Genomic DNA, 15,067 nt, shown 5'->3' on the forward strand with positions numbered 1-15,067 from the left:
ACAGGGACAGCCTCTTCAAAAACCAAATGCTTTGAAGCTCCAACAATGATTAGTTTTGATGCTAATTGATCAGTTTAATGTTGGTAATTGACAGCACTCAGTTTGGCCGGAAACAGCTTGGAGGATACAGGCCACAGGAAGGGCTGTGCCCATAGCTTTTTGATGTAACCAGGAATGTGGGAGTGGACCAGTCCTGCATTATAAGTGCCTATAAACCCATCAGTAACAACTTAGCTATAATTAAGTTAGGTGATTCTGGGTTTTTTGTTGTCGTCAGTTTAAAAAATATATATATGTTAATGTCATTTCCCCATTTATGTCATTAGCCATCTAGTCTGTAATCTACAATGATCAAAATGTTTAATACATACCTTAATTGAATAACTTTGAGCTGATTTATATGTGTAAGATGGTTCGCGATACAACAAAGCCTGCATCATGAAGGATGTATCCAATCTAAGAGCAACGTTTTAAATAGTTTACTCCTCTACATTTTTCAGAATTGTTTAGTAGTTTACAAAAGTGACATGCTTGTCGTGTATTTTAAAAGAGTTAACAGAACAGAAGTATATGTACTAAGAAGCGAAAGCTCCACTCCAGTTTCCCATAGCTCCACAGAAATAACCATTGTTAGCAGTTGAGTGTCTTGCCGGAACGTTTTTGTAGACTTTCACACATGTGACAGGGCGTAGAAGTGGGGATGTTTTCATTTTAAACAGAAATTGGATCAAGTTATGTATATTGTTATACAGCTAGCTTTATTATCTACTTCAAATCCACCAGCCGCCCCTTGGAAACCCTATGGGGCAGTTCTACTCCACCCTGTAGGATCGATGTGAGTCGGAATTGACTCAACAGCATTGGGTTGAGTTGGGTTGGGTTTTCCCTTTGTTATCTTGAGCCTCTTTCCTTTAGTTCATAGAGATGCACCTCATTTTTATGACTCTGCACTAAAATCATTTCACGTTTCCATATGTGTTGCATATATTAGTTGTTTTGCTGATTTTTACTGTTACAAATGATGTTTGGATGATTACCCTTGAACATATATCTTTGTGCTCGTGTGTGAGTGTGGGCTTTTAAATCACGCCTGCAGATGAGTGTGAAGCGCATCCACAAGTGACAGAAGATGCGCGACATTCAGAGCGATGAGCTTTGCAGCCATTGGCAGCGCTCTGAAAATATGGGACTCTTAAACCACGACATGCAATTTCACCTTTTTGTTGGCTAATGTAATTGCAACTTAGCGTGCATTATTTGGTGTTAATAAAAGGTGTTTCTGTCTTGTAATTCCATGAGTTTGAAGGTCAGTGCCTTTTTTTTTTTTAAGTCATTTTAACCATTTTTAAGTGTACACTTCAGTGGTATTAAGTACATTCACAACATTGTATAACCATCACTACTGTCTATTTCCAGATCTTTTTTAAACATAAATTGGATCAATTGCCGTACAGCCAGCCTTTATTTACCCACCTATTACCTTTATTACCCTTGGCCTCTTTCCTTCTGTTTCCCAAACAGAAACTCAGTATCCATTAAGCAATAACTCTCCATTACTCCCGCCCCTCATCCCCTGGTAACCTCCGTTCTACTCTCTGTCTCTATTAATTTGCCTATTCTTTTTTTTAGATAGAAGGTCAATGTCCTTTAAAATATGTGTATTTCTAAGCTGATTTTAAAAAAGATTTGAGTATGAGGTCAGAATGCCATGTCCATCTGAGCAGGGCTGCTTGACTGCTGACGAGCCGGAAGAGGTAGCAGTCGTTGGCGTGTACAGCTTGCCAGACCTCAGCCTCTCACTGGGCTGGCCCTTAGGATGGAAGATGGCGGACTCATTTCTTAACCACACATGTTCACTGGTGAATTCAGATATCGAGATAATATGCAAACGGTTTTATTATCAACTTAATATGCTGTTTGTGCCAAATGGGAAATGTTTATCTTACTAACCAATGTAACCACATATCCACAATGTATAGTGAACCTTAAACACACACCATTTGTAGTGTCTCTTAAATACTACCCCAGAAAGTACAGCACTTTTTTTTTTTTTTTTTTGGCAGGGAGTTTTATTACATACAAAACCCAGGTGGTTAGTTTTAGATTTGGGGAATGGAAAACATACTGATATGAGCCTTGACCTTTCAGAAAGTTGCCAATAACAACACTGCTGTTCATTTACATTCCCAGTGCTTGGCCTGGTTCTTCCCATGTGGGCAATAGCACTCATTTCCTTTGGCGTTGCTCTCCTCTTCGCCCTTTTTGTGTGGCTGTTCGTGTGTCCATGGATGAAGAGGAAAATAACAGGTAAGAGCTTTTCTATTCTTCTGATTTACAAAAACGCTTCTGATTCCTAAAACTTCAGATGCCACGTGTAATCATGCTTACTAATGGAGGGAAGAGGGGGCGTGGATAGCTCTAGAATGTACACTGTGATACATCCCTAGTCCTCTGTCTCCTGGCTTTCAACCACTTTCTGACTCAGACCTTTTCTAGATAAGTGGATGTTAACTGTGCAGTCAGGTTCTTCCAGCCTCGTGAAAAACATTAGCTTTTAGGGAAATGCAAGTTAAAGTCACAGTGAGATATCATGTCACACTCACAAGAATGGTAAAACTAGCAATTCCAAGTATTGGTGAAGAAGTGGGGTGACTGGAATTCTCACACCTTTATGGTAAGAATGTCAAGTGATGCAACCAGTTTGGAAATTAGTTTAGCTGTTTCTTATAAAGTAAAGCATAGACATGCTACATGACCCAGTAATTTCACTCTGAAGTATTTATCCAACAGAAATGACAACATACATTCATAAAATGACTTGTACATAACTATTTAGTCATAATAACCAAAAACTGGAAGCAACCCAATGTTCACCAATAGGTGAATGGATAACCAAATTGAGGTATATTCATGTAATAGCAGACTAAGCCAAAAATCCAAACCTGTTGCTGTCAGGTCGATTTTGACTCTTAGCAACCCTATAGGACAGGGTAAAACTGCCCCATTGAGTTTCCAAGGCTGTAATTTTTAAGGAAGCTGACTGCCACATCTTTCTTCTGCAGAGCAGCTGGTGGGTTCAAACTGCCGACCTTTCAGTTAGTAGCCAAGCACTTAATCACTGCATCGGCAGGGCTCCTTCAATAGCAGACTACTCAGCAGTAAAAGGAATGAACTACCAGTAGACACAACAACATAATGAATTTCACAGACATTAGGTTGAGCAAAACAGTACATACTATATGATTGTATTTTTATAAAATTTGAGAACAGGGGAAAATATAATGATTAAAATGAGATTACTGGTTGCAAAGGAGCACCAGGGAATTTTTCAGGATCATGGAAATGTACTCTGTCTTAATTGGGGTAGTTTTATAGGTTATATGTAGTGGTTATGGCTGTATACACTTGTCACAGGTCATCAACCTATACACTTAACATATATGAATTTTGTTATATGTAAAGTGTACCTCAGTAAAGATAATTTTTAAAAAAGAAGAATATGGCTTGGAAAGTCAGCCATGGCTATTTTCCTGGCACCAGTGACACAATTAAATTCCAGGCCCTGACGCTGCATGTTTTGTAGGGTTTCTATATTTAAAAAAAAAAAAAAAAAAAATTTTTTTTTTTCCATTTGGCTTTGGAATGTGTTTGCAGTCATATTTCAAGATGGCTGTATCTGAGTTTGAAAATCCATATTTCAAAGAATGCCTAAATAAAATGAAGAGACATACCATGCTTATGGATTGGATGTCTCAATATAATAAAAGTATCAGTTTTTTCCAAATTGATCTTTAGATTTAACAAAATTTTGATAAAAATCCTAGTAGGATATTTTATAGATTTAAACAAGTTGCTTCTAAAATTTACAAGGAAAGGCAAAGGAACTAGAATAGTCAAAACAATTTCGAAAAAGAATAAAATTGGAAGACTCACACTACTGACTTTAAGACTTACTATAAAGCTACATGATGTCCCTGGAGAAGGACATCATGCTTGGTAGAGAGCCAGTGAGAAAGAGGAAAACCCTTAACAAGATGGACTGACAAAGTGACTGTAACAATGGGCTCAAGCATAACAATCTGAGGATGGCACAGGACTGGGCAGTGTTTTGTTCTGTTGCACATGGGTCACTATGAGTCAGAATCGACTTGAAGCCACCTAACAAGGACAACAACATAAGGCTACAAGCCAGTATGATATTAGCGAAGAGACAGACACATAGATCAATTGAATAGCATGAGTCCTGAAATAAACCCACAGAAATACAGCCAGTTGATTTCTGAAAAAGGTACAGAGGCAATTCAGTGGAGAAAGATAGTGTTTCAACAAATGGTGTTGAAACAATTGGACATCCATAAGCCAAAAAAGGAGCCCTAGTGGCTCATGGCTAAGAGCTCAACTGCTTTCTTAGTTATCTAGTGCTGCTGTAACAGAAATACCACAAGTGGATGGCTTCAACAAACAGAAGTTTATTCTCTCACAGTGTAGTTGGCTAGAAGTCCAAATTCAGGGCATCAGTTCCAGGGGAAGGCTTTTGCTCTGTTGGCTCTGGAGGAAGGACCTTGTCATCAGTCTTCCCCTGGACTAGGAGCTTCTCAGTGCAGGGACTCCGTGTCCACAGGACACACGATTCTCTTGGCTCTTGTTTCTTGGTGGTATGAGGTCCCCATGTCTCTCTGCTCGCTTTTCTCTTTTATATCTCAAAAGAGATTGGCTTAAGATACAACCTAATCTTGTAGATTGAGTCCTGCCTCATTAACATAACTGCCGATAATCCCACCTCATTAACAACATAGAGATAGGATTTACAATGCACAGGAAAATCACATCAGATGACAAAAACGGTGGACAATCAGACAATACTGGGAATCATAGCCTAACCAAGTGGGCACACATTTTTGGGGAGCACAATTCAGTCTGTAACAGCTGCTAACCAAAAGGTCAGCGGTTCAAACCCACCAGCTGCTTTTCGGAAACTCTATAGGGCTGTTCTGCTCTGTCCTATAGGGTCACTGTGAGTCGGAATTGACTCAACGGCAACTGGTTTGGTTTTTGGAAACCACCCCCCCAGAAAAGGAAAAAATGAACCTCCATGTAAATTTCCCACTTTATAAAAAATTAACTCAAAATGCATCATAGATCTAAATGCAAAATGAAAAACCATAAAACTTTCAGAAAAAAGGGAAAACTTTTATGACTTTGAATTAAGCAAAGAGTCTTTAGATATGACACCAAAAGCACAACCCATAAAGAAAAAAGTTGATAAATTGGACTTAATCAAAATTTAAAACTTTTGCTCTATGAGAAAAACTGTTAAGGGAATGAAAAGGCAAAGTACAGATTGGGAGAAAATGTCTGGAAATCACAAATCTGATAAAGGACGTGTATCTAGAATATATAAAGAAATCTAAAAAGTGAACAATGAGCAAACAGACAACCCAGTTAAAAATAATCAAAAGATTTGAACAGATACTTCAAACAGTGGTGACCCAGTCCCACTCCTAAGTATTTACCCCAGAGAATTGAAAACTTACATTCACACAAAAACCTGTACATGGGTGTTTCTAGCAGTTCTATTTGTGATCACCCCAAACCGGGAACAGCTCAAATGTCCTTCAGTGGATGAACGGATAAACAAACTGGCAGACTGGTATCTCTATCCAGTAGAATACCATTCAGCAATAAAAAGGAATGAGCTATTGTTATATGCAACAACATGGATGAATTGCAGAGATATTATACTAAATAAAAGAAGCCAATCTCAATTTTATATACTGTATGGTTTCATTGATATGACATTCTGGAAAAGGCAAAACTACAGGGACAGAGAACATATCAGTGGTTGCCAAGGATTAGAATTGGGCGTAGGATCTGACTACAAAGGGAATTTTAGCGGGATGATAGAACTTTTCCGTGTCCTGACTGTGATGGTGGTTATACTAATCTATACATGTGTTAGAACAGAGTTGTGTGTATACACACGCACCCACACACACACACAATTCAATTGCATGTAAATTTAAAAAAAAAAAACAAAAAATTTAAAAGCTAATCATAAAAAAAATTCTTATTAATACATACAACTTCAAAACAATAATGAAGCCATGTAGATCCAGAACCAAAAACCCGTTGCCATCAGGTCAATTCCAACTCATAGCGCCATTACAGGACAGAGCAGAACTGCCCCATAGGGCTTCCAGGGAGCGGCCAGTGGATTAGAACTCCTGACCTTTTGGCTAGCAGCCGAGCTCTCAACCACTGCGCCACTAGGGCTCTGCTATATAGATAATGGGCTGATAATCAACTTCTTTATCCTCGCCTTATGTAGCTGCATCCTGCTGTATGCTGAGAATAAATAGCACCTTTACATAAATACAGAGTACGGCCATAAGATGGGAAACCCTTGGTGGCATAGCGGTTAAGTGCTACAGCTGCTAACCAAAGGGTCACTAACCAAAGGGTTGGCAGTTCAAATCCGCCAGGCGCTCCTTGGAAACTCTATGGGGCAGTTCTACTCTGTCCTATAGGGTCGCTATGAGTCGGAATCGACTCGACGGCACTGGGTTTAGTTTCTTGGTTTGGGCCTAAGATGAACCACCCGTCAACATACTGTATATCTGGTTCAGCCTCATGGAAGTGATAAAATATATTTAAATGCTTTGATTTTTAAAGGCTTTTCTGATAGCAGAACCATCATGTCAAAATAGACTTCAGAAATCTTTGCGTTGGTATTCTTCCTCATCCTGAAGTCCCAGGAGATTTATGGTCAATACTTTTTGATATTTCAATATAGTTTCCTGTTTTAGTTATTTTTTTAAGTGCGGCCTAACAGTTAAGTCTAAGCGGCCTGCGTTTGAATCTTGGCTCTGTCTGCCACTGACTAGCTGTGTGACCTTGGGCAAATTACTTATTTTCTCGGTGCCTCAGTTTGCTCACTAATAAAATGAAGAAAATAACAGTAATACCTGTCTGATGTAAGTGTTAACTATTATTGTTACCATTAGATGTCATGTAACATCGTAACTTATATTATCATAGTTATCATCTTCTGTCATCTATCTGTCTCATAAATAGTATCTTCTCTCATCTATATTGTAAGCTGAGGTCAGAGAAATTTATATACTCTGTGTGTGTTCCCGGTAGTATATAAAAGAAATTTAGTTTTTAAAAAATCTCTATATATCTGACTCTCTAGGTAGATACAGAGATTAGATATGATATAGGTTATAGATATGTTGTTGTTGTTGGGTGTCATTGAGTTGATTCTAACTCATGGTGACCCCATATGAAAGAGTAGAATTGGCTCATAGGGTTTTCTTGGCTGTGATCTTTATGGAAGCAGATTGTCAGTTCTTTCTTCTGTGGAAATGTATATAGATTAAGTATAGATGTAGTATTTATCCACAAGAGGAACTGAAGTATATTTCCAATTCAATTCTATAGGCGAGAGCTTAGAAATTGGCTCAGGATAATTTGTAAGCAATGAAATAATTAAATTAGCAGCACCGTGTATTAGATTTGATTAAAAAGAATGCTAGTGGTCTTTAAAATCCCTTGTTGTGTTTCTTCTGGAAGTAAGTGATTTTAAAAAGTAAATAGGATCTCCATGTTTCTTTTGAAGAAAATAATTTACTCCTTAAAATTTGGTAACCTGAAGAAGTTTGAGACCGATCACTTAAAGAATTATAGAATGTTAGATCTAGAAGGGACTTGGATGATATAACCTAACCCTCTCTTTTTTGTTGTTTTTGGATAAGATATTTCAGGTCCTAAGCCCTCATCTTTTCCCTGACAGCCTCGTTTTCTGGCTTGAATTTTCCAGATAATTAATTGAACTTTATACTTTTTTTTCCCTGGTTCTAGATGTAACTTACTTTTTTTGTTTGTTCCCAAAGTAAGTACTGAAGTATACAGATATATGTTCATTTTTTAGTCCAAGAATTCTCTTCCACAATTTTCAGTCACGACTTTGTTTTCCTAAGGCCAATTGCAAAAAGAAGGTGCTTTATCGCGCGTATCTGATGAAAGCCTCAGTAAAGTTCAGGAAGTGGAGTCCCCCGTATTTAAAGAACTGCCAGGTACCAAGGCTAATGATGACAGCACTGTTCCTCTCACGGCGTTGGCTGGGGAGACCTCTGGGACCTCAGAAGGCACACCAGCAGGAAACCATCCTCGGGCCTCATATGGTAAGACGTGGGCTGAGGGCTTGGGTTTGCACGGTGGCAGAGAGAAGTTCCTCAGGGGGTAACCAGCTGGGTCTGGGGTGGGCAGTCACGTTTTTAAGTTTCCCCCAATTTTATATTTTGAGAAAAACTCAGAGGCTAAAAAGGCCTTGGGAAACCATTCTTCAGTCAACAGAGCAGGGTTATGCCTGTCCTGTGACTTTCTTCCAAGAGATATTTATAGTCTTATCAGAGGCGCCAGGGGCCCACACACTGTGTCTCTGTACAGTGCTTACTCAGCTACACGTGTGTATTGTCCATGCTTTAGGGCTTACCTAATTGCTGAAGACGGGTTTGCTCAGCTTACTGAGGATCCCTTCCTCATGGAAGACAGGTAGAGAAAGCTAACGTTGGCTCAAAGGAGCTTGTTCCCACCATAGAATCATAGAAACCTTAGAAAACATCAACATCATCCTGGCATGTTCTTTTGTTCCATAACATTTGTGGACAATCTTGGGCAAGCCCAGCCTCTGCCCAAGGCTCTCTAGGCTGCTTTTACCTCCCTGCAAGGTGGCCCCTGGCACCAGCCTTCCAGAGGTGCGGCCCTTGACTTGGCCCAAAGAAAGCCAATTAATTGTTCCCTGCCAATATGACAGGTCCTATGTTCTGACTGTCCTGATTGGCCTTTTAAGGAGCACCTGTAATGTCCCTCATATATGGAGTTTTTATAAAATAGGTTCCTTTTAAGGACTCTTCCTTTTTTGGTATCTAGAAACAGGACACAGTGGTAATTTCAGAAAGACTTTTTTTTTTTTTTAATTTTTATTGTGCTTAAAATCTTCTTTTCTTTTAAGTGAAAGTTTACACATCAAGTCAGTCTCTCACATAAAAACTTATATACACCTTGCTGCATACTCCCAATTACTCTCCCCCTAATGACACAGCCCACTCTCTGCCTCCACTCTCTCTTTTCGTGTCCATTTCACCAGCTTCTAACCCCCTCTACCTTCTCAGGAGATGCCAACATAGAGAAAGACACTCTTTAGGAGAACTTAAACAACAGCCTTTAAAAAGTACTGTTAGTAGTTACACCCTTTTGTTATGTTTGTAAGTTTCTTTTTTTTTTTAATTGTAATGGGCTTTAGGTGGAAGTTCACAGCTCAAGTTAATTTCTCATTCAAACATTTATACGCATACTGTTTTGTGACGTTGGTTGCAATCCCCACAATGTGATAGCACACTCGCCCTTCCTGCCAAGTTCCCTATGTCCATTTGTCTAGTTCTTGACCCTTCCTGCCTTCTCGTCTGGCTTTTCGATAGGAGTTGCCCATTTGGTTCTGTTTCTTTTATTTTATTTTAACTATATTACATGTCCTTCATAGTCAATTTAGAAAAAAAGTTTTAAATATATAGAAAAAATAATAGTCACTCATAATCTAACCTTCTAGAGATAGCCACCATTAAACACAGGAGGCGGTGGGAGAGTGTTTCCTCCCAGACATGATTTTATATCCAAAAGGCCAGAAAAGTAAAGATGTGTTTAACCCTTTTCAGGAAGGGCACTTTCCATGACTCATGGCTCTGCGAAGTCACCCATCTCCAACGGCACATTTGGTTTTGACGGCCACACGAGGAGTGATGGCCACGTGTACCACACCGTGCACAAAGATTCGGGGCTTTACAAAGACTTACTGCACAAAATCCATGTAGACAGGGGGCCTGAAGAGAAGCCTGCCCAGGAAAACAACTACAGGTTTCTACGGCGAAATAACAGTTACACTTGCTATACAGCAGCCATTTGTGGGATGCCAGTGCACTCGACTTTCAAAGCTGCTGATTCGTCATCTGCACCAGAGGACAGTGAAAAGCTGGTGGGTGACACCGTGTCCTATTCTAAAAAGAGACTTCGCTATGACAGCTACTCAAGCTACTGCAATGCAGTCGCGGAGGCTGAGATAGAGGCAGAAGAGGGAGGTGTGGAAATGAAGCTGGCATCTGAGCTGCCCGATCCCGAGCAGCCCCAGGAGGACCCCATAGAAGAGGAAAAGGAGGAGAAAGACACAGCAGAGGTGCACCTCCTGTTCCATTTCCTGCAAGTCCTTACTGCCTGTTTTGGCTCCTTTGCTCACGGTGGCAATGACGTGAGGTAAGTACGTTGATTCCTTCATTCAACAAGGATGTGCTGAGGGTCTGCCATGTGCCAGGTACCAGTGTGGGCACTGGGGTACAGCAGTGACCAAGTCAGGCAAAAATCTCTGCCATTAAGGAGATCACATTCTAGTTGCGGGGTGGGAGTGGTAACAGACATTAAACAAATAAGTAGCATGTCTAGGATGATACCCAGAAAACCAAACCTGTTGCCATCAAGTCGATTCTGACTCCTGGTGACTCCATGTGTTACAGAGTAGAACTGCCCCATAGGGTTTTCTTGGCTGTACTCTTTATGGAAGCAGATCACCAGGCCTCTCTTATGTGCTGTCACTAAGTAGGTCTGAACCACCAACCTTTAGGTTAATGTCCTAAGTTGCCATTGACTCACTTCCAACTCATGGAACCCCATGTGTAGGTTAGTAGTCGAACACAAACCGCTTGTGCCACCCAGGCACCATCTAGGGTGATGAACCAAAACCCATTGCTGTCGAGTCAATTCTCACTCCTAGTGACCCTACAGGACACAGTAGAACAGCCCCATAGGGTTTCCAAGGAGCAGATGGTGAATTTGAACTGCTGACCTTTTGGTTAGCGGCTGAGCTCTTAACCACTGTGCCACCAGGGCACCATATCTAGGATGACACCAAAAAAACAACCAAACCCATTGCTGTCGAGTCGATTCTGACTCATAGGGACCTTATAGGACAGAGTAGAACTGCCCCATAGGATTTCCAAGGAGAAGTTGGTGGATTGGAACTGCTGACCTTTTGGTTAGCAGCCAAACTCTTAACCACTGCACCTTGATAAATGTTAAAGGAAAAAATAACAGGAAAAGGGAATGGGGACACTTGGGGGGGTGTAGCTTTAGATTGGCTGCCCAGGGAAGGGCTGGCCCAGTGTGACCTGAAGGGAGTGAGGGAAGCAGCCATGGGCATCTGGGACAAGAGCATTCCAGAAGAGGGACCAGCAGGCACAAAGGCCTGAAGCAGGAGCGCATCTAGAGTATTCTAGAAACAGCAAGGAGGCCGCAGAGGGAAAAGTGTAGACAGTAAGATCATCGAGTCCCAGAGGCCCAGCATATGCAGGGCTGTATAAACAGAGAGGAATTTTTACTCTAGAGAGAGGGGAGCCATTGGAGGTTTTGAGCAGAAGTTGACATGATCCACGTTTAACAGGATCACTGGGGCTTTGTTTTGTGAATGGACTCATGGGAAACCAGGGCACAAGTAGGGAGACTAGTTAGGAGGTTATTGCAAGAATCCAGGGGAGAGTGATACGGCTTAGACCAGGGAGTGGCAGCACAGATAGAACCTGCATGTATTTTGAAGATAGAACCGATAGGATTTGCTGACAGATTAGATATGGGGTGTTAGAGAGAAGAAGCAGGCCCACCATTCTGGCCTAAGAAATATAAGAATGGGGTGGCCATGTATTAGGAGGGGCTCCTATGGGAGGAACAGGTTTGGGTCAGAATAACCGAAGCTTGGGTTTGGACATGGTAAGTTTGAGATGGAGTCCCTGTGTGGTGCAAGCTGTTAGTGCCATTGGGTACTAATTGAAAGGTTGGCAGTTCAAGTCCACCCAGAGGCACCTCAGAAGAAAGACTGGCAGTCTACTTCCAAAGAATCAGCCATTGAAAACCCTACAAAGCACTTGTACTCTGACACACAGGGGGGCATTGCCATGAGTCAGAGTTGACTCCACTGCACCTGGCTGGCTGGTTTTGAGTCTGAGGTGCCTTTGATATCTGAGTGACACGGCCGAGTGGGCCCTGACCCTGGGAGCCCAAAGTGCAGGGACGAGGTCCAGGCGGGGACTCCTTTGTCTGCTCGGAAGGAGTGTGCGAATGGGAAGGAGCACCTGGGGAGTGAGTGTAGCTAGAGGAGAGAAGACCTGAGCCCCGAGCACCCTAGAATTTAAGGGCCTGGGAAACGAGGAGGCAACAGCAAGAATGAGATTTGTCAACTCTAAGTTATGAGAACTTTCAGAGAGGTTACTTGTCGTGTGTACTCGGCATCAGCGTGGAAGCAGACGTTTGTACACGCTCAAATCTGTTCTTTATTCATTTAAAATTTGCAGTGTGTTTGTTTTCAGAACTGCAAACAAAGCATTAAACTGGTCACTTAGCAGCTTCCTGCTCATTCCCTTCGTCAGCAGACATTTATTGAGCACCTACTGTGTGCAGATGGTGTATGAAGCCCTGGAGCTAGAAAGATGAATAAAATATGGTCTGTGCACTCCATTTGTTCAGGGCCTAAGAGAGAGCAGATGTGTGAGCTATAACTAGTGCCATGAGCGGTAACTGAGCCCAGGGAGAGGACAGAGGAGGGGGACCAGCTCTGACTGAGGGAACTGAGAAAAGCTTCCAGAGAGAGGGGACATTGTAGCAGGGCCTTAGAGGGTTTAACAGGAGTTTGTCAAACAGAAACGGGGCAACAACGTTTTACATAGAGGAAATGCTATATATTTACTCACCCTCTTTTTTTTTTTTTTTTCTTCTGAAGACACTTTAATACAGTCATTTTTTTTTCCTGACAAGAACTCATACACATACACAAAAACCTGAATCTAGTTTAATTTGGGGCTCTCAGAATTACTGCTAATGTGATCACCTAATTCCCCTTGATTCAGTCGTAGAGTTCTAAAATTTTCTGGCTAAGATTTTCTTTTGTTGGAGGCAGCATAGCAAGGAGGTTGAAAGTGTGGGTTCTAGGGACACTGTTGGAATTTTTTTAACTGTACTTTAGATGAAGGTTTATAAACTAGTTTCTCATTAAACAATTAATATATAGTCTGTTTTGTGACATTGGTTGCCAACCCCAAGACATGTCAACACTCTCCCCTTCTTGACCTTGGGTTCCCCATTCATTAACCAGTTTTCCTGTCCCTTCCTACCTGCTTGTCCTTGGCCCTGGGCTGGTGTGACCATTTAGTCTCATTTTGTTTTATGGGCCTGTCTAATCTTTGGCTGAAGGGTGAACCTCAGGAGTGACTTCAGTACTGAGGTAAAAGGGTGTCCAGGGGCCATACTCTAGGGGTTTCTCCAGTCTCTGTCAGACCAGTAAGTCTGGGCCTTTTTTTTTTTTGTAAGTTAGAATTTTGTTCTACATTTTTCTCCAGCTCTGCCCAGGACCCTTGGTTGTGATTCCTGTCAGAGCAGTCAGTGGTGGGAACTGGACACCACCTAGTTGTGCTGGACTATTTACTCCCTCTTGCCTTGTTTCCTCACCTATGAGATAGGGAAAGCAGCACCTCCCTGGCAGGATTGTTTTAACCATTAAAAGAGTCAGTACTTACATTTTGATCAAAGATTCTGTAGGAGAATCCTGATCAAAAGGGGGATGAATACAGACCAGAATTTCAAATCCTCAGTGGAACCTAGACTTTCTCAAGCCGTTGAAGCTGGATGAGCCCCCAAAGCTATTACCCTGAGATATTAAACTTTAAACCTTAAACCAAAACTGTCCTCTGAAGTCTTTGCACCAAAAAATAGTTTATCTTAATAAATAAAGTATGTCTGCCTTGAGCATTGTGCTCTTTTAAAGAATTATCTACGTGAGATCCAACTGACCACAGCAGCTTGAAAGGTTAGATGAGAAACTTAAGGGGCAGTGATTGTACGTCAGTGGTGGTGGAATAATTTGGAGAAGGATGGTGAGAATGTTTGCACAACTTGAAGAATATAATCGATGTCATTGAAATGTACACATAGAAATTGTTGAAATGGTGTATGACAGTATATTTTCACACACCCACCAAAAAAAAAGTCTATGAGTCAGAATTGACTCAATGGCACTGGGTTTACTGGATTATATCTGTGAAGTACTGAGAGTCCAGTGCTGACAGCAGGTGGCAAGCATGCAGCCATGTCCACTATTCTCGGTGACAGCAGACATGCTTGCAGCAGTGATGACACACACAGAGGTGGGACCAGAGCATGGTATACCTGGGCACGGACTGGCCCGAGGACCATGCTGAGTAACTGCCCACAGGCAGAGTCTACCTGGGGGAGTCAGGGATGTGCAAGGCCCAGGAGCCCCAACCTGGGGTGGAGCACCAAAAGAGGGCTTTAGTTCAGGGACAACTCCTGGGGATCTTTCCAGACTGGGACCAGCCCACAGTCAGACTGGACTCCCTGGGTGAGATGACTAGTTGGGGAGTTGCCCAGTAGCTGAACAGTTTCCTTCTGTGGAATGAGAACTGGTACATTGCTTGCACCCCTCGATTCTGCAGCCTCTCCTGCTCCAAAAATGCTGACTCCGCAGCTGCCCTACATAGCTTTTGGGTAACCCAATGTAATAATGTAACAGTCTTTCTTTCCTCCTGCTCGAGAACCAAACCAAACCAAACCCGCTGCCCTCAAGTTGATTCCGACTCATAGTGACCCTATAGGACAGAGTAGAACTGCCCCATAGGGTTTCCAAGGAGCGGCTGGTGGATTCGAACTGCTGATCTTTTGGTTAGCAGCTGAGCTCTTAACTACTCTGCCACCAGGGCTCCCCTGCTCAAAAGAGGGAGTTCTAACAGGCGAGGAATGTAACCCCCCTTCCTCAGCCTCACTTGGCCCATCTCTGTGCCCAAGCCTGTCCCTGTGGGAAGCAGGCAGCCTCCTGGAGTCTGAGACCCTCAAGTGTGAGTCTGTACCCTCTTCTTACTAGCTGTGTGGCCTTAGACAATTTCCTAGATTTCCCTAAGCCTCAGTCTCCTGTCTGTAAAATGGAGATGAAACCAGTACCAACATTACAGGGATTCCA

At 42.0% G+C, this 15,067-nt stretch overlaps 1 protein-coding gene across 8 annotated transcripts in view; it reads left to right on the plus strand.

Moving 5' to 3' along the window:
* SLC20A2 (solute carrier family 20 member 2) overlaps window positions 1–15,067 on the plus strand; it is a 115,172-nt gene that overhangs the window by 84,348 nt on the left and 15,757 nt on the right. For all 8 annotated transcript variants that reach the window (XM_049866397.1, XM_049866398.1, XM_049866400.1 and 5 more), the window contains 3 exons: window positions 2,191–2,307; window positions 7,983–8,186; window positions 9,717–10,308. In XM_049866397.1, coding sequence (XP_049722354.1) covers window positions 2,191–2,307; window positions 7,983–8,186; window positions 9,717–10,308 — 913 coding nt within the window. The remainder of the gene's footprint in view (window positions 1–2,190; window positions 2,308–7,982; window positions 8,187–9,716; window positions 10,309–15,067) is intronic.

Source organism: Elephas maximus, chromosome 22 (assembly GCF_024166365.1).
Source record: "Elephas maximus indicus isolate mEleMax1 chromosome 22, mEleMax1 primary haplotype, whole genome shotgun sequence".
Lineage (NCBI taxonomy): Eukaryota > Metazoa > Chordata > Mammalia > Proboscidea > Elephantidae > Elephas > Elephas maximus.